We start from the raw sequence: 18,955 nt of genomic DNA, 5'->3' as shown, positions 1-18,955 counted from the left end.
AGTAAACAACTGCTTCCTCATACCTAATCTAAACTTACCCTCTTCCAGTCTGAAGCCACTCCCCTTCGCCATGTCACAACATGCCCTTGTAAAAACCACCTTCGTCTTTCTTGCAGGCTCCCTTCAAGTACGAGAAGGCTGCAATTAGGGCACCCTGAAGTCTTCTCCAGGCTGAACAATCCCATTTCGGTCAGCCTTTCCTCAAAGGAGGGGTGCTCCATCCTCCTAATCAACTCGGTGCTTCAGCTTGTTAGTACTTAGTCAGGCAAACATGCATTAACCCTGATGGTGCTGCCACTGCACTGGCACAGTGCATGAAAACATGCACTTGTTTTTAACAGAGAATATTTTCTTTCTATGCGAGTAGCACACTACTCAGATCTTTCCCCCAAGCACACTTTAATATTACTTTAAGTAATTAACATTGCTTTAATATAACAGGGACTGTGGTAATTATGGCAAAAATAATTGCGGCAACAATTTCACCTGTCAGTCATTCCTGGAGATAAAATAAATATGGTAGAGAGCATGAAGCTGCGAAGGAAAAAAATACGGGACTGCGTTCTAACCCGTGGATGGAGCGGGAAGCTCGGAACCACGGCTTGGTCACCTCCCGCTCTTCAGAAACGGGCAATTCCGAAGGAACCCTCGTGCAAGAACTCGGCTACCAGTCCCCCATCCAGATCCGGGCTGGATCACCCTCCAAAGCAACCGGGCATGTTTAAGGCTCTACCAACAGGTTTCCTTCCTAGCTTCCACGGGACGCGGCCGCGCCCTTCCCCGCCGTGGACGGGCCCGGTGTCCGCCCGCGCTCCGAGGCCGCCCTGCCGGTGCACCCCGCGGCGGGCTCTGCCCCGGGCGCGACCCTGCCGGGGCCCCGCCTCGCCGCCACAGCGGCGGTGTCCCTCTGTCCCTCTCCGGGAGACATGGGCTCTCTCCGCCCGGACGAGGGCGGGCGCGCCCGTGCGGGGCTGCTCTTCTCACCGTCCGGCTGAGCCGAGAGGCACCCCTGGCCTGCCCAACGAAGCCCTAGTCCGCCCGACGGACGCAGCCGGCCGCCCCTCTCAACCCCGTCGGGGCGCGAGGCAGGGCCGAACCCCATGGCGGGGAGGAGGAGCAGGAGCAGCCGCAGCCGGGATTGGGGCCCGCCGGCACCGCCCGGCCGGCCGGGGGGAGGAGGCGGCGGGAGGAGGAGCGGCGGCGCGGACCGCAGCGAGGTGGCGGGGTTCGGCGCGACGGTCCTTGAACATGGCGGCGGCGGCGGCGGAGCCGGGCGCTGCTCCGGGCGGCGGGGGCTGCGCTCCGGCGGGCGGCGGCTCCGTGCCCGTCCTTTTCTGTTTCTCGGTTTTCGCGCGGCCCTCCAGTGTGCCCCACGGCGCCGGCTATGAGCTGCTGATCCAGAAGTTCCTCAGCCTGTACGGGGACCAGATAGACATGCACCGCAAGTTCGTGGTGCAGCTTTTCGCCGAGGAGTGGAGCCAGTACATCGACCTACCGAAGGGCTTCCTGGTCAACGAGCGCTGCAAGGTGCGCCTGGTCCCGCTGCAGATCCAGGTGAGAGCCGGTGGCGCGGCAGCGCTGGCCGCCACAGGTGCGTGTGAGGGCGGGCTGCCCGGCCCGTCTCGCCGCGGCGGCCCCCGGCCCCTTCCCGGAGAAGCGGGGATCCCCCGGCTGGCTGGGACCGTGGGCGCAGCCCCTACAGCCCGCTCTCACCTCCCCTCCGTGCAAACTTTTGGTTTCCTAAGCCGGGGAGGCAGGTGAGCTTTGTGTCGCACGCGTGTGGTAACTGGGCTTTGCCTTCAGCCGCCCAGAACTTACTTGGCGTCATGAATGGGAAAACAAGTCAGGTCGCTGAAGCAATCAATGCTCTCCGTTAAATCAGGCGGCTGGTGCTAACCCGAACGTAACCGGGGCTAATGCTGCGAGGTGGAAACTCAAGGGTACCGGTAAAATGGGCTGTGCCAGAGTTCGGTATCTTGACTTGTAGTTCGTCAGGACCTCTGTATCTCTCTTTGCCTCAAAAAGGCCTTTATAATATACAGGTTTATAGCTTGTATATATATATCGTTCTGTAGCCACAAACTGAGAAGCCAGACTGCCAGATAGATGCAGTTAGAGATGCTTTCCTATGAAGATATTTCATGCCCACTAGAGATTGGTGCAAGTTGTACTGTAATACTTCCACTCAAAACACATTGCTTCTTCCCTTCTCCAGTATCAAAGAATTCAACTTGAAAAAAAACCAACAAACCAAAACAAACCCCAGTAATAAACCCCACATAATTGCTGTTTTCCTTCAGAGTATTTTTTAAAAAGTTTTTAATTAGAAGTTTTACTTTGCCTAGCCAACATTTCTAAGAAGTTGGAAAAGGGTTATCATAAAAGCTGAAACAATGCTTGTCTTAATATTTTCAGAGATGGCTAATTCGTTCTGTTTGTAAACTTCGCTTAATCATGGGGTCTTGTACACATGAACTCTCAAGGTGGCCTGTTGGCTTACACTGTACATCAAGAATGCTCTTGACAGCTTCTGTTTTAGTCTTAATTTTACGTATGGAAAGAATGGAGCAAACTAGTTTAATAACTTGTTATTTACTCTCATCATATACGCTCATATTCAGTTTCAAACTTTTCTGTTTCTGTGTTGTAAACAGAATTTATGGGAGCCCAATCAGAAGAACTGGAAGGGAGCAGTCTTTCCAACTTGCAAAATGACTTGGTATGGATGTTAGTTAAAGCAAGGATTTTAAAAACAGAATTGTTGTATTCTGGACATATAACAGTGTTGCAGGTTGGAGTTTTAGTTCTCATTTGTGTATGCAGATCACTACTCTGCAAAGACTCCCTTGCAGATGCCTTCTGCACTGAAACTGTAAGTGCAGCTCTAGCATTTGTAGCAGGACATACATCTTGGAATAAAGGTCAGTTCTGGGACAGTGAAGGATACATCACTCCCAGGGTGCAAATGTGCTAGACTGTTTTGACTGCAGGGATTCAGGCTGAACCTATATTTTATGCATTAGTGCCTATTTGATTTCATACTTACACCAATACTGTTGCAGTTCTGTGACAATTGCAGCTGTTGATGTGAAAAGGATGGTATTTGTTAAATATATCCCTTGATATATTTCAGCAGCTGTGAATGAGCTGAAGACATCTCAACTGAGACATGACAATAATGTCAGTCAGCTTGCCTTAAGCCAGAGACAGGTGCTCAGAGATCACTTGTTTGAGAAACATTTGGTATGATACAGACACAGCTGTGCTTTTTAAGACCTTTAGGACTTAGTGGTGGGAATATTAGACTTTTTTGTGTATTCATTCAGGCATTGCCACTAGTCTATGCCCTTTTTTCCTTCCCCCCCTCCCCTTTTCTCCCTTCCTTCCTCCCTCCCTGATGTTTTATCTGCAGTTACACACAACATTGATTTGTCAGCCCTGTGTGTGGCCCAGTCAGTTGAATCACTGTTTTGGATGTATGTTTCAAGAGGGACAGCTTTTGTTTGCTGATGTGATTAGACTTTCATATTTTGAAGGATATTTGTGGTTTAAAATTAAAATTCAGAAATGCCAGCGACTGTATTCCCAGACAATAATTTCAGTGCTTTTATATGCATGATTTCTGAAGTATATGTATGCATTTAGTTCGAGGTAGCATTTTAACATTTAAGGGAGCTAGAGTCCATAGTCTCTGGAATGTTGTCATTCCATTTCGATTCCTGTACAGGCCTATCATAGAAGGATGCTTTTTGATATAATAGCTCATGAAATGTCAGCATCAAATGATATTTGACTGGGCTGTTTCACTTTCTTATTCCTGCAGCTGAGGGAGCCAGTGATCTCATGGTGAAATTGCAATATGCTGCCCTTGGAAATCCACTCCATGAACTCAGTTCAAGGCTTGATCTGTACAGGGACATTTGCTCTACTGTTTTATGTACATTTGTTTGGTTTGGGTGTCCTGACATGAAACACTCCCTGAAGCTTTTGATGGCCATGCAGTGTTAGGCAGGCTGGTGGGGTGCACTACACTGTGTTCTGCCTGGCTGCTGCTGCTCCTCGACTCGAATCGCCTCAACCACAGACTTGCAGTGAAGAGGGACATTTCCTCAGGCTTCTCCCAACTGGAGGGACTGTATCTGCTTTTCATAAATCTCTTTTCATAAATTTTAAATCTTTTAAAAGTCTTTTAACAAAAGACTGTAATATTTGTGGTTTGGGTGAGGGAATACAGGACCACTTTAATTGACTCTGAATACAGTTAAATAGTGCTACAAAAATTATTGTGTTCTTGTAGTGTTGTAGCTGCCTTTGGAGAAGAGAAGTAAGGAGAAGGACTTTGGTGATATCCAAAGAAAAGACAGCTATATACACACTACAGCTGTGTAATAGGGGAGTTCAGGCAGTTTTCAAATATATAAACAAAAGAGGCTATTTCACAGTTACTGTCATAACTTCAAGGTGACTTCTCCTCAGGAGGATTTGTGCTCTGTATTTACAAATTGGTAAACTTTAAGATACTGAAGCTAAAAGGGTAAAATTGTTGCTGACATCACGTAATCCGTAATGCACGGATTCTAACTCTCATTGCACTTAATGATTTTGCTTGGATAGTCTGGAACTAGAACTAACAGTAACTCAGGAACCCAAGTCCATTTTCTGAATACCAGGAAAAGTCAAAGCATAAATTGCAGGGATATTATTTGGGAGTTTTAGGATGAAATTACAAATTTTGATGCATTAATACATTCCTAAATGAATAAGTTATTTTGAAAAGCAGCATGTGGAACCTTAAAGAAGGGAAAAAAAGGGCTGAAGATACTGAAAGAGGATTTTTTACCTCAAATACAGACTTGTTTGTTTATCTTGACTCTGCAGCAAGCATTTTAGTAATTTTAAATTTTGCTGAAGACATTTGTACTAAATTAGTTATATGCACATCATGTGGTTTTTTTAACAAAATCTATCCTTTTTAAATGCTGAATTACATGTAGAAGGCTGCACACTGGCTTTAGATAAATATTTATGTTTCTAAATTGAAACACTTGTAACCTATTTTTCTCTTGAAATACATCAAACTGAATTTATTGATTTTTTTCATTTGAAAGAAAGGCAAGAAAGTACAACTGAACCTTACAGATTTCCTTTAAGAAATACAAAAGAAAAGGTAGTAGCTTCTTTTTATTGTTCTCTCTTATATGCCATTCTTGAAATACCAAGGTTGTAACATCCCACTGCTGTCTACCCTTTTAGTAGGTAACCTTGATGTGAAATTTATAAAGTCACTAGTGATATTAAATGAGGTTATTTCTTTGCCTCCAGTTTCTTATTCATTACAAATACTGTAGAAAAGTTTAATTTTGTATGTATCATGATTTCCTAGACTTTGACCAGGGGAAGTACAGATAAAAAGCCTGTAGATGTGAATATTTTTGTAAATCTGAACCTGTAATTATAATACTTAATCACAAGCACATTTTGTGTGATTAATAATGATCAGCAGAGATGATATAGATGTGAAAAATCGCCTCTCCTACCTAGGTTTTTAGAATTTAAAGCTGTTTGTAACTCGTGACAGTGTACCTTTAAATCCTGGTCTGGACAAAGTCCTAGAGATGGGTTTTTCAGCTGGGTAAAAAAACTGCATCAATTGATGTACCTATTCTGGTTGTGCTGTGGATAACCTTCCAGCTGGAGGACAGAAAATCTTAAGTAAGAGAATGAAAGTGCAACAAATGGTAATGCTTATAGGCTGTTGAGGGAAACTTCAGGTCACTTGGGTTTTGATTTTTTTTTAACTTTTGTTTTGAGTTCAGGTTGTGTAATATTAACGGCTGAGTGGACATTATATTCAGGATGGTTTCAGGCAGGTACTGTGTGGCTGCAGTGGCTCACAATCCTTGTCCAGCCTGCCTCTTTCTGCACTGAAATCAAACAGGTGTTGATGTGCTAGCCCAGATTTGATGTTCAAGTGTAGTTTTGCCCTCACACCAGCTCTTTGGCATGTAGCACTGGGGAGGTCTGGGTGATTTTCACTGCCAGGAGATGTGAAGTGTCACATGGCCCTGACACCGTGTTGTTGTAGAAGGGGAGGGTGGCATTGAAAGCAAGTGAGTAGTAGGATTTACATGGTACACTAAGGAACTAGTACACTAAACCTTTCCTTTATACATAGCAAATACTTACATGAATTTATTTATGGACAGCGTTAGCTACTATTTATGAAACTTAATTTCAAACTGCTTTCTGCTGCACTGTCCTTCCCACATTTGCTCTTCCATGTAACACCAGCAAGTGTTGACTCAGATCTTAGCCTCTCTCTCTGCCAGTTTCCTCTTGTTCTGCCACAATTCAGACTGCAAGTTAATCAGAAATAAATATGAAAATCAATGTGTCAATTATTTGTGTTAGATTTTAAAAGGTTTTATTTAGCAAATATGCAGTTGACTCAACCTTGTTTTAGAGAGCTGCTGGTATGAATCTGAAGGCATAAATTAAATCATAGGAAACCAACTTGACAATAAAGAAAGGCAGATACAGTGCTTTTGCTGCAGCTCCCTGTGCTTTTTGACATAAACATATGAGATTCAGTGGAAGTCTATAATAAGGTTATTTCCTGGCTGGAAAAGCAGTCAGATTTCTTCTTCACTTCACTGTCAAATCAGAATAAAATTGAATTGTGCTCTTTAAGATGGCTTCCAAATCCACTGTTTTTAATTATTCCATTGTCCTTGTCCTTGATGAAACTCCGGGCAAATACTGTTTTTACTGAAGATCCCAGGCTGGAAGGAGCTGCAAACATCTGAAAAAGCAGACTTCAGGTATTTCAGGACAAGTTGGAGAAACAGGGTGCAATAAGATGCATTCAAAATGGAAGTAGCAATGTAGAAATAATCAGCTACACAAATAGAAGATTGAGAGAGTGTTCAGGGGATGATTTGTAAGTTTAAAATGGACTGAGGAGTCTTAAGTATCATCAATTACGAAAAGAGCAAATACAGTACTGGAAAGTGCGAAATAAATAGGCCCTAGAAGGGCTGTGAATTGGCTGATATTTGAGGCTAGATATTGAGGCTAGAGCAGTGAAGTAGTATGGGCAGAGAAACACTGCTGTGGTTGTAGTATTGAGTGCCTCATTCCAGACTGTGATTTGAAAACTACCCCAGGGAGGACCATGAAAATAATTTGAGTTGTAGGAAGAAATACTAAAAGCATTAGATACATTTTTAGAATGAGGAGGAGGAGGGGAAAGCCCAAAGGGAGGCCTAAAAGACTGAGTCTTGAGGTCTGGTAATAAGTTTTGCACAGGGTTATACATGTGAAGAGGATGATAACACTCTTGTGTTTCAAATTCACTGTGGACCTAGCTGGAAATAACACATTTTAATGTCAGCAAACGAGCTGTAGATGAGAAAACACTGAATGGTAAAGGTAACAGATCTGTGGGATGGGTTTTATAGGAGTTCTGTTACTGATGGGTCACACCGTGTGGTTATCTGTGAAGAAAATTTGTGTTTGTTTAATCCTTTTGTAGAGGCAGACTATGCAGCTTCTTGAGGACTTTCCTACTCTCTTCACATTTGTTCCTCTGCTAGGGATGGTAGTGCCATCTGCTGCACTGGCAGAGGAAGGTGCATTCCAAGGCAGTAGATTAACTTCACATGCATCATTCTACAGTCCATGATGGTTTGTGGTAGTTCAGATCTTAAAAAATTACATAATTGTAGAATCAATTAGACTGTAAAAGACCTCTGAGGTCGAGTCCAACCTGTGACTGAACACTGCCATGTCAATTAAATCGTGGCACCAAGTGGCTCCAAGTCTTTTCTTCAATGCCGACAGCGACTCTGCCACCTCCCTGGGCAGCCTGTTCTAATATCTAATAACCCTTTCTGCTGGACTTCCTAAAGTCTAACCTAAACCTCCCCTGGTGCAGCTTTTCAAGTGATGGAAAGTTTTAAAGGTGGAAATAATAGTCTTTGCTTTTCATACAAATGCTTTTTATGAGTAGGAACCACACTTAAATATATTGTTTATTCCAATTATTCTATTTTTATTGCTGAGCAGTAGGAAAATTAAATGTCATGATTAACTTCTGTGATGGTAGTAAGTGCCAGAGCTGGAATGGGTCACAGTAGGTGCTCCCTGTGGTGTTGAATTTTACATTAATACTGCCCACCGACTGCTTTTTGCATTGTTCATGAATGTAGATGAATGGTATTCAAGAACAAGGCGGTTATTTAATTTTGTGTCCAATCTTTCCTGGTCCCAGGCCTCATTCATTACTTTGTGTAGAGTTGCAGAAGTGTTATTTAGCAAAAATATCTAGAGGCTGCCTTCCCTAACCCCTTGATCAAGTCAGCTGCTGCATTGGTGAATGCTGAAAATCTCCAAGGATGGAGATCTCACAACTGTGGTAACCTTTTTCAGTGCAGCTGTATCTTTCTTCCTGGTGAAAAAGATTTCCCTAATGCCTCTTGTGATGGTCTTCTGTCTTCCTGTGGTATGTATCAGTGAGCCCAGTGTTACATCATCTGCATTGTGGTTGTTATGTGTTTCCCTCTGTATCTGCTTGTATTAATTGTGTTGCTGTTTGGCTCACAAGGACTGGAGCGACCATGTTTATGAATGGTTGCTGCTTTGATAGTAGTGGTGAAATGAATCTGAGAATTGAGGTAATTTAGCATTTACAATTGTTAGCATACAAGTAATTTTCCCAACAATTTGAAGTGGCCATTGCATATGTTTAAGCGTGGCCGTTATTAAGCATGGCCTTGGGCATTGAGATTAACAGCATTTTATTCTGGATACGTGGTGAATCAGTGAAAGTTTTGGAACTGATATTTATCAATTCCCAATTCCTTTTTGGTGAGTTGACCTTGGCTGGCCACCAGGTGCCCACCAAGCTGCTCCATCTCTTGTCTTCAATAGGACAGAGGGAAGAAAATATAACAGAGATGCTTATACGTCAAAATAAGGACTTGCCAATTACCATCATAGACAAAACCGACTTGGGAAAATTAGTTTAATATCGTGCTAATCAATAACTGAGTAAAATAATCATAAATAAGAGCAAGTGTAAGAACAGCTCTTCTCCATCTCTCCTTTCTTCCCAGGTTTAGCTCTACTTCCAACTTCACTACCTTCTCCCTTCAAGCACCATAGAGAGATGGGAAATGGGCTTTGTGGTCAGTTCATAAAACTTCACCTCTGCCACTCATTCTTCTCACACTCTTCCCCTGCTGCAAAGTGCAGTCCCTCCTGTGGGAGATAGTATGTCATTAACTTCCCAAATGTGCCTCCTTCCCACAGGCTGCTGTCTTTCCCTACATACTCCAGCATGGGCTTCTCTCTAGAGTCACAGGTCCTGCTAGGAGCCTGCTTCAGTGTGGCCTTTCAGAGTCACAATTGCAGGCCTTCTTCAGGGCTCTACTGTGGAGTTCTCCAAGGACTGCAGGTGGAATTTTGTTCCACTGCGGAACCCCATGGGCTGCAGGAGCACAGCTGCCTCACCATGGTCTGCATAAAGAGGCTGCAGGGGAGTCTCTGCTCCAGGACCTGGGACACCTCCTGGCCCTCTTTCTGCACTGAACTTGGTGTCTGCAGGGCTGTCTCTCCCACATAGTCTCACCCTCCTCTCACAGCTGCTGTTGGACAGTGGGGTTTTTTACCCTTTATTAAATATGTTAGCATAGAGTTGTTGCTGGTATCTCTGATGTAGCTGATCTGTCTTGGATTCAGCTGGGATTAGCGCTCTCTTGACATGAGGTTGTTTCTGCTGTCTCACAAAAGCCACCCCTATAGCCTCCCCTCACTTACCAAAACCTTGTAAGGTAAACATGATACATTTGCACTCTTCCAAAATACATTCTTTTACAGATTTTGTAATTTTGTTTCAGTTTAAAACATTACAGCCTCAGACTGCAGAAAATGAAGTATATGTAATTAATGGGTATTTCCAAGAAGCTCTTTATTTAATTCACTTTATCTGTCTGTGGAAAAGCTCCTGAATGGATGTAATTTCTCTTGAGTTGCCTAACAACTAAATCATAGCATGTAGCTCTTTCCCTGTAGCTTCCATCTGAAGCCCTCTACTTTGGTTCTACAGGTAGTTCACATAATTTATTTATACAAATACGAAGCACTCTTCCTAAGTGTAAGAAAATTAAGTATTTGATTTATTTTTCTTATCCCATCCCTTCTACCCTACTTGGTAGCTTGTATGAGGGAAACTCCTAGGAGATTACTTTTGTCATTAAAATGTATTCATTTTGGTTTATAATATTTACAGTCTTCTCTATTTTCATTCTAGTCTTTGGACTTTCATCAGTTGTGCTAAAAGATGTCATAGACAAATCAAAATCACTACACAATGTATAGCATTGTATAGGAAGTATTGAAAATGTGGGTACATAGAATATCTGAAAGCAAGTGGAAGTCTGAATTTTTTTTAACTTTAACTTATTCTGAGTCTATATCAGTTCCAAGAATTGTGAATTTAAAAATGAATTTGAAGAATGTAATTTTGCTTTTGGTACTTTTTTTTTCTGTAATTTAGGCAGTATTTTCCTCTGCCCCCTTCAGAGTTCAGAAATTTCCATGTACATTTATGTTGACTTATGTTTCCCACCTACTAAAATCTTGAGTACATATTGATGACTATGCCACGCTGTTCAGTATCAGTTATTTGTTTGAAATTAGAAACATACCAAAATCAGGCTTGAAAAACTTTTCTCCTATTTTGACTCAAAGTAACATAAATGCATAATCTAGCAGAGGTATTGCAGACTTTTCTTTGTTCTGAAAGTATGTCTACAGCCATGGAAAGCATTACCTTTACTTCCTTTTTCAGATTACCACTTTGGGCAACCTGACACCCTCAAGCACTGTTTTTTTCTGTTGCGACATGCAAGAACGATTCCGGCCTGCCATCAAATACTTTGGCGATATTATCAGTGTGGGCCAACGACTCGTATGTTTGCTTTCTTATTTTCTTTGGATCACTTTCTGTAAACTATTATTTTACATACAGTCTAATGATTACTTAGTATTAGGTAATAACAATGTCTTTGTTATTATTGGGGTTTTTTTGTTTGTTTACCTTGGGTTTTTTTTCCTTTTTGTTTTTGTTTGTTTGTGGGGTTCTTACTGTTTTCCTCTCTGTCCCCTTACAGCTCCAAGGTGCACGGCTCTTGGGAATTCCAGTTATTGTCACTGAGCAGTATCCAAAAGGTCTTGGCAGCACTGTGCAAGAAATTGATTTAACAGGAGCTAAACTTGTGCTTCCCAAGACAAAATTTTCTATGGTGCTGCCAGAAGTTGAAGCAGCATTAGCAGAGATCCCTGGCGTCCGGAGTATTGTCCTCTTTGGAGTAGAAGTAGGTGCCTTGCCATTCTGATACTCGTTTATGGTAATGTCTGTTGGCTCTCAAAGGAGGGATCGTTTTCTTTAATTAAAAAAAAAAAAAATCAATTTATATTACTTAGAGTTTAGATAGCCGCTACAGAATAAATAATTTTTGTGTTGTCTTTAATATTGTTTCATAATAAAATTTGAGATGAGATACTTGTAAACTATAAGCACTTGTCTCAATCTTAACTGGCATTTAAAATGCATATTGAGTTCCCTAGTACTGCCAGGGGTAGAAAAATATATATTTGCATTCTAATTAGTTATGAACTTTATTTTGTCATTGTGTTACTTTCATTTTATAATAGTGGTTTCTTGGTCGTTTTTTTGCCTTTGATTTCTCCCCTACAGACTCATGTCTGTATCCAGCAAACAGCATTGGAATTAATTGGTAGAGGTCTGGAAGTTCATATTGTAGCTGATGCCACCTCATCAAGAAGTATGATGGACAGAATGTTTGCTCTTGAGGTAAGTTTCTTAGTCAAGGATTTCTTTGCCTTGGATTGGTATGTTAAATTCTCTGCTTATTGTAAGCTAATGAGGAATTTTTACGGACGAGGCAGTGGATGAATGTAGATTTGAGAAGACATGAGTGCTCTACTTCTTAAAATAGCATTGAAAATGGAGAAGTATTGCTTTTTTTTTCTTTCCCCTTAAATTTTGATTTAATAGGCATAACCCAGTTTGGGATGTTGGAATTTAAAAGTGATTGTTTCATACAATATAGATTACACTGTATAAACATTAGCATTTTAGCATATCCTTTTATGCAGTGTTATGTCTACAGCAGACTAAAAGTGCTATAAAGCTTTTGGCTTTGTTGTTCCAAAGAGTATTTATTCAGGTGTTGAAATTCTTGAAGTGCAGTGAAATACAGTATGTGATCCTGTTCAGATTTCCTTATACTCCTGTCGCTCCTTCTGCTTTTCCTCATCAGAACAAATTAAACCTTAATCACAAGACCCTGATTATAGTAAAGATTCCCCTCCCCTTGCTTTTAGGAGCTTAGTCAAACTAACTGTTGAGAAAGTGGAGATAAATGTAACAAGAAGATTTAAAAGTGCATACAACTATGTGGTAGCAAATTAATGCAAATGATTTTTTGGTGGTATACTCTTAACTTGCCTACAGGCATCACTGTTGAAAGTCAAAACTTGATATATACATTAATTTTTTCCTCGGGCCCTAACAATTATTTGAAGCAGAAACTAAGAATAGCCACAGCATGTTATACTTCTCATAGATTTTGAGAAGACTTAATTTCTTAAAGGCTAAAGAGAAATCCCCAGCATATAGTGATTGATGAAACCCGTGACTTTGATTAAGTGGAAACGTAATGTCAACTGTCACATAGAGCATAGGGACACACACAGGGTACAGGAGTGACCGCAGTCATGGGCTTCCCAAATCAATGTGGTGCGGCAGCAGCAGGAGACAAAACAAATATAGAAAACCTGAAATCTATTTGCCTTATTGTGTATGTTTTTGTACATTTATCACTTACACCGTGGCTGTAAACATAGAAGTTGGGCCAATGTAATGAAGGTCAAAACAGTGACTAGCTAACTTTGCTTTACATTCTTGTCAAAAAGGTATTGATCTTGAAAGTGTGATTGCTTGAAAAAGCTATAAATTTTTCAGTTTTAGGTGACTTTTTGGTGTGCCTTAGCAGTGCTTTCTCAGTAAGCAAAAGAAAACGTTTTCTTGTGGTCCCTTATGTCATCAGTCATTACAATATGATTCAGTCAACACTTGCTGTGTTGAGCCAGCAGAAGCATCTTCTCTGCTGCACATGGCAGCACATATCTGTTATAAATTATTAGAAGCCAATACAAAATAAAAGAATTTATTTGGCAATTTTTCCAAAATCAAATTGAAAGGCCACAATAAAATCGGACAACATCAATCAAATGCTGGGTGGGCAGAGTGACAGTAACAAAGGTACCATCCAACCTCAACCACACACACTGGGTCTTGGCGTATGGTTTTTATACAGTTTATTTATCCCAAGTCTAAGTCCATTGAGAGTCCAAATATTCATGTATCTCTTTATTTCCAAATGAGGTTTTGAAAGGGGTTCCCATAAGTATAAGGTTTGATATTAAGTATGAAAAGATGATTTGATAGTCTTCCCAGATTTGTCCTTTGGGGTGTTGATTTGATCATCCTCTGGATCCCCCACCAAGATTGATATTGGGTCTCGAGCAGCCGTGGAGGCCCATCCTTGATGAATGGGCCATCTCCAGTCCAGCCATGTTGTTTCTGTTGCAAATTTTGTGGTTTCACAGCTGCACAATAGGCATAATGGAATCTTGGCGACGCCCTTGAGTAGCTTTTAATAGACCAAACTTTTGATAGAATATCATATGCATGAATTTATCCATTACACTTACCACATAATCAATGCTGTCTTCTTCTTCTATTACAGAGCCTCACTTAAAAATGCTACTGAGGGATGTGGGCTAGAGCAAGCAAAACATGGGTGTGCTTGGGAGGAGACCAGGAGAAATGGACCTGTATTGGACATGTCCTTAATCCTGATGGCGTTAGATTTCTTAGGGGAGTGGCAGCATACCAAAGTGTTGGGTAATCCTGCTTTAGTTTTGCCATAGAGCTCACAGTTCCTAGTCACATTCTTTTAATGAGTGAATCTAACATTGTCTGTTGGGCAAACTTATGCAAGCTGGTGAGATGAGATGAGTTTCATTGATCAGGGTTCCTGGACTATTTTCCTTACCTTTCTGGGAAGATGAGTGTAGCATTTGCCTTTTCACAATAACACAGCCCTTATCTATTCACAGTGACCTTTCAAGAATAATGAAGAGTGAGTGACCTTGCAGTGATAACAACTAGCTTCCTCAGCAACCCCAAATAACTTCCATCTGGTCCCACCTGCCCCTTTCATTTCTCCACATTTCCCATCACATACTGTGTGTTTTGATTGTGCTGGTGATGAATATGCAAATATCTGAGCAGGTGTACTAGGATGTGCAATTTGACTTAGTTGGTAACGAAAGCTTTCATGTTTGCTTGGATAACAGCTTGCTTGTCTCCACTTCTGTTGTGTGCCTACAGCACGCAACAACTTGTAGTTAAAAAAATCCTCAGAAACAAAGAAAATCTCAAAAATTTCATTGATGAAATAGCTCAACAGTTCAAAGTTGTTACTATTCTGAATCTCTGCCGTCTGATGAAGATGTCTTACGCCAGTGTTGGTCTTGGATTGAGATATCTTAGTCTGCTCCTGCTGGAATTTTTTTCTGTTCTTTGCCTTTTCTGCGTGTTTCTGCAGTGTGGATGCAACATACTGTCAATACTTTCCTTCTTCTCAAAGACAGCATTCTAAGAAAACTTGCAATTTCCTTGGAAGTCATCCAATATAATTAGCAAATGCATCTCTTAATTTCTGCTAATCTGAAATTTAGAAAAATTACATCTAGTCCTAGAAAAGGTTTAAGACAGCCTCTTTTGACATGTTATATTATGTTTTGCTTTTAAAGAGAAGGTGTTCTCTCTTTTCCATCAGTATTTTAGAGGGCAGTGATTTTTTTAAGGGTCTAGATTTTTTTCTCATCCATACTAGTCAAAACCAAAATCTTCATGTTCATGGAGAGGCTTATGTTGAAAACATTGCCATAATATTTCATATTAATTTTCCTATTTTTCTTCTTTTTTGTATGCGTGTGAGGTTTAACAAATAGGGTTATGTGGAATAGGAGAGCTGAGGAAGGTAGCTGCTTTGTTTCAGCTTAAGAATATCACGAGGCTTATTGCTGTAATGGCAAGCAGGAAACATTGACTTCAGTAAATCCAGCCTGGTTAGTTTGTTGTTACACAGGCTGTAGTTTATGTAATTTACGTATACTTTACTGGTTGGTCCCTTAAAGTTAATAACTTTCACCCATCTGTTGCTTTGTAATTGGATCTAGCTAGAAAGTCTGGGGCTTCTGTTTGCTTTAATGATAACAGTTGAAGCCTGTATGTACATATCTCTATTCTCTGCCACTTGGCCTCCCTTAGCTTATTCAGGATCCCATTGGATTTGGTGGAGCATGCAGCATGAGGGTGGGAAAGGTGACTCCATGAACAGTTTTACTGCCAAAGCATCTGTATGATGGCTGGGAAGATGATGGGGGGACATGGGTTGGTCAGCCTTTGCTGAAGGTAACTTTGTTATGTAAGCAACAACCACAGTTTTGAAAGTTCAGTAACTTTACGTTAAGTTCTGTGCCTTGGGCTGCCTGAAGCCCAAGCTCTGTTGAGCTGCACACTTACAAGATCTAGCAGATCTCTTTTGGTTTTGCTTTCTCTGTAGCTATGTGTTTTATCCTGTAGCCTGTGAAAACTGACTCTGGAGTTACTGTCTGTAGTGAAACATCATTTAAAAAGATGCTGCTGTTGTGCCAGTATGATTTATAATGCATGTGGAAAAGATTTTTCTTCTTTCTCCAGAGATTGTTGCTACTAGTGCATTCTGTAGTCTAAAAGCTGAAGTGTTGGTACATAATAAGGAGTGAAAGAGAAATTTCTTGCTTAATGCTGTTAGATTGGACCTTGCTATTTTATTTTTCCCCAGGCCTTTCATCTGCGTGAGAGTGAAAAAAGCTGTCCGCTGGGTTATGCAAGGGGAATGAGTTGTTATTAAAATGTGTGTGGGTGCTGCCTATTAAATCTGACTTGGGGAAAGAATTCAGTTGAAGGAGAAAGCCTCATTTGTAATCCAGGGCACCTTTTGCCATAGGAAAATCTAAACCCAGTCAGTTTTCATCCTAGCTTTATGAATTGTGCCACTAGGAAATGCTGAAATGGAATTGGCAGTAGTTTTGTTAATAGGAGATGTTTTAAAAAATGTTATCTGTCTTTTCTTTCAAAATTCACTCATTCACATTTGCAAATATCTTACATTATTTCCTCTCTGCTCTTTTATTTTTCAGCGTCTCGCACGTACTGGAATTATAGTTACTACTAGCGAAGCGATATTGCTGCAGCTGGTAGCTGATAAAGAGCATCCAAAATTCAAAGAAATTCAAAATCTCATTAAGGCAAGTGCCCCTGAGTCAGGGCTCCTTTCCAAAGTTTAAAGCAGGCATGGAGGAAGCAGATCTCACTGTCCTCTTTATGGAGGACAGAAAGCTATAAGCGCACATGTACACCTTCTTTTGCTCAAAGTTTGGTAGGAGTGTAAAAATAAAAATAGACATACTTGTGCTTGCCTTAGCAAAATTGTCTGGTTTAACGTCTGGGTACCAGTGTGTTCTGTTTAGTTACAGCTGTCAGAGGTTTTGGATACCATGGGACCCCTTTGTTGTCAAATTTCTTTATTTAAAAAAACATAAATCAACAGAGGTGCCTGCTAGTCCATATTATACACTGATTGTAATAGCTCGAAAAATGCATATTTCTGAGACACCTCTTGATTGTGTGCTTTACAAGTGTTCTGTGATGTCCTGTTTTACATTTGTATTAATAGAAGATAATTACTTACTGGATAAATGCAATGCAATACGCTTTAATGTTCTATATAAATGAAGTAATTTATTGGGGCATAAATTAAAACCGAGTAAGATATATGACCTATATGTCTGCCTTTGTTCTCTAGGATAAAATTTAAGCACTTTGCTTTAAAGGCAACATAAATCAAGCAGAGCTTATGTTTGATTGCTCTAGGTAGCTGAAGTCTGCATCATGACTTTTGATTATACTGAAATTGACTGCCCAAGGCTGTACTTTACTTAAGCTTATACAAACAGAAGATTGTTGTGTAATGAATGAGTTCATTATAAACAATTGGTGTAAACTCTTCAGAACTTGAGAATATAGCCAAAGCTTTAAATTGAAAATGCTAAGGATGTTTAAAAGTGAAAACTTTCCAGGTTCAAGTGCTAAATCTACTAATATATTAAGATTTATTTTGCTTTGTGCTACCCCCAGTTTAGTTAGATTTAGTAATTCTATCCAGTTTGTTCAAGAGGGCTCTGAAAGAAGGCTTAACTTCTCTGTTTTTTGTGCTTTTTTTATGGGCTGTAATTGGGTGGCGTTTGAATAGAATCTAAAAATAGGTCTAAAAACATTATTCAGAAAAGTAGCATCTTTAACATAATGATATATATTTTTTCTATCTAGAACTAATCTTTTAACATGTGATTGTTCATAAAGGCATTTCCTTCATGTTCTAGGGGATTAAATAATGTTATATAAAGTTTACAGTGTGCCTGAGACATTTATTTTTTTAAAAGTACTAGAAGATGTCATACTAAACACTGATCTTTTTGGTAGAAAAGCTATTAAAGTACATGTATTGTTTTAAACTGCTTATTTCTCCCACAAGATGGCTCTAAAAGAATTGTTTCCTAAATGAAAATAATTTCAGTTGTTTCATATAACCTTTATATGTTCAAAACAAATAAAGAGTTAACATTTGCTGTCTCTCTTTCACTCGTGATATTTATTGTAGAGCAAATCCTGAAAGCTGTGTTTGCCATGGACCTTATTCTAGTTTGTACAGCTGGGGAAGTTCTATGGATGTCATGGGAATTTTGTGTAAAGATCAAGGGTGGATAATGTTGAATGATTCTTCTCTTCTGCATCTAGTTACCATGTTATTTAACACTCTAGAATATGAAGAATGAACATTATGCTTCAAACTGGAGGCTGGGATGCAAGTTGTGTTAAGAACTCTTGTCCTATATCACTGACCTACTTTTAACCTCTTTTCTGGTGTATTAATTGTGTTTCTTAGCAGTATGAAGTTCACTTATATAAATCAACAGCTGTGCACAAAAATACTATAAATTCTTATGAAATAATGGATTTATTGCCTTCTTACCTTCATGTGTTGATGGTACCAAAAGACAGTAGTTGAAGGAAAAACTCTGTATTTTTTCACATGTTTATTTTTGAAACAATATCAATTGCCTCAAAATCAAATGCATGGATTTTTAAGAGGTAGTGGTATCGGTTACTAAAATATTACCATTTTCATAGAAAAGTAAGCTGAAGGACAGATGTCACATCTTCCTTTACATTACTTTTTGCCACAAGGGGAATGATTTGGTAGCAAGGTGGCACCGAAGAAGAAGGTATAAAATTCATTGATACTCTCTGTGATGATTCTGAACTTTTTATAAAACTGAGCTCTTAGATGTGAATTTAGGGGCAAAATACGTTCCTCTTTTGTTAGATGGATGCATTATTCATCATTCATGGGTAATTCAGATGAGATTATAAGTGTGTTTATTTAAAAAGAAGAGAAAAAAAAGTTACCGTATTTCTCTTATGGTTAAGTAAGTTTATTCACGGGACATAAGTTTGCTTCTTCATTGCTCTCATTTGTCTGTATGTTCTGTTCTCTGACAAGCGGGTGTTCCAATGCAGTGGAACAGCAGGAATGAGTTGTTTGAGAAGAGATCTGTGGGCTGTTCCATTAGCTAGAGTAAGTACTGTTTTGTCCTGCAAGGATAGAAAATAAATTAATGAAATAACATGGAGGAGGATTGCTTAAGGGTATTCTCAGCTGATTGTGAAGAAGCTCTCTGTCAAGCTTTT

The 18,955-nt window shown here is 40.2% G+C and overlaps 1 protein-coding gene across 1 annotated transcript; it reads left to right on the top strand.

Annotated features, from left to right (window-relative positions):
* The first annotated feature begins 1,197 nt into the window (after window positions 1-1,197).
* Window positions 1,198-17,830, top strand: ISOC1 (isochorismatase domain containing 1). Its single transcript, XM_066338413.1, has 5 exons — window positions 1,198-1,554; window positions 10,853-10,972; window positions 11,175-11,378; window positions 11,762-11,878; window positions 16,345-17,830. Exons 1-5 carry the CDS (start codon window positions 1,249-1,251, stop codon window positions 16,489-16,491), a joined length of 894 nt encoding a protein of 297 aa, XP_066194510.1. The 5' UTR covers window positions 1,198-1,248; the 3' UTR covers window positions 16,492-17,830.
* Window positions 17,831-18,955: the final 1,125 nt, after the last annotated feature.

Source organism: Sylvia atricapilla, chromosome Z (genome assembly GCF_009819655.1).
Source record: "Sylvia atricapilla isolate bSylAtr1 chromosome Z, bSylAtr1.pri, whole genome shotgun sequence".
Lineage (NCBI taxonomy): Eukaryota > Metazoa > Chordata > Aves > Passeriformes > Sylviidae > Sylvia > Sylvia atricapilla.
The sequence above is the reverse complement of the archived record's forward strand: the minus strand, read 5'-3'. Positions and strand labels throughout refer to the sequence as shown.

Excerpts from the sequence above, each read along its gene's own strand:
- ISOC1 (XM_066338413.1), top strand. The coding sequence starts at position 1,249 with ATGGCGGCGGCGGCGGCGGAGCCGGGCGCTGCTCCGGGCGGCGGGGGC. Across the intron at positions 10,973-11,174 it reads TCAGTGTGGGCCAACGACTC|CTCCAAGGTGCACGGCTCTT; the intron begins GTATGTTTGCTT and ends GTCCCCTTACAG. Across the intron at positions 11,379-11,761 it reads TTGTCCTCTTTGGAGTAGAA|ACTCATGTCTGTATCCAGCA; the intron begins GTAGGTGCCTTG and ends TCTCCCCTACAG.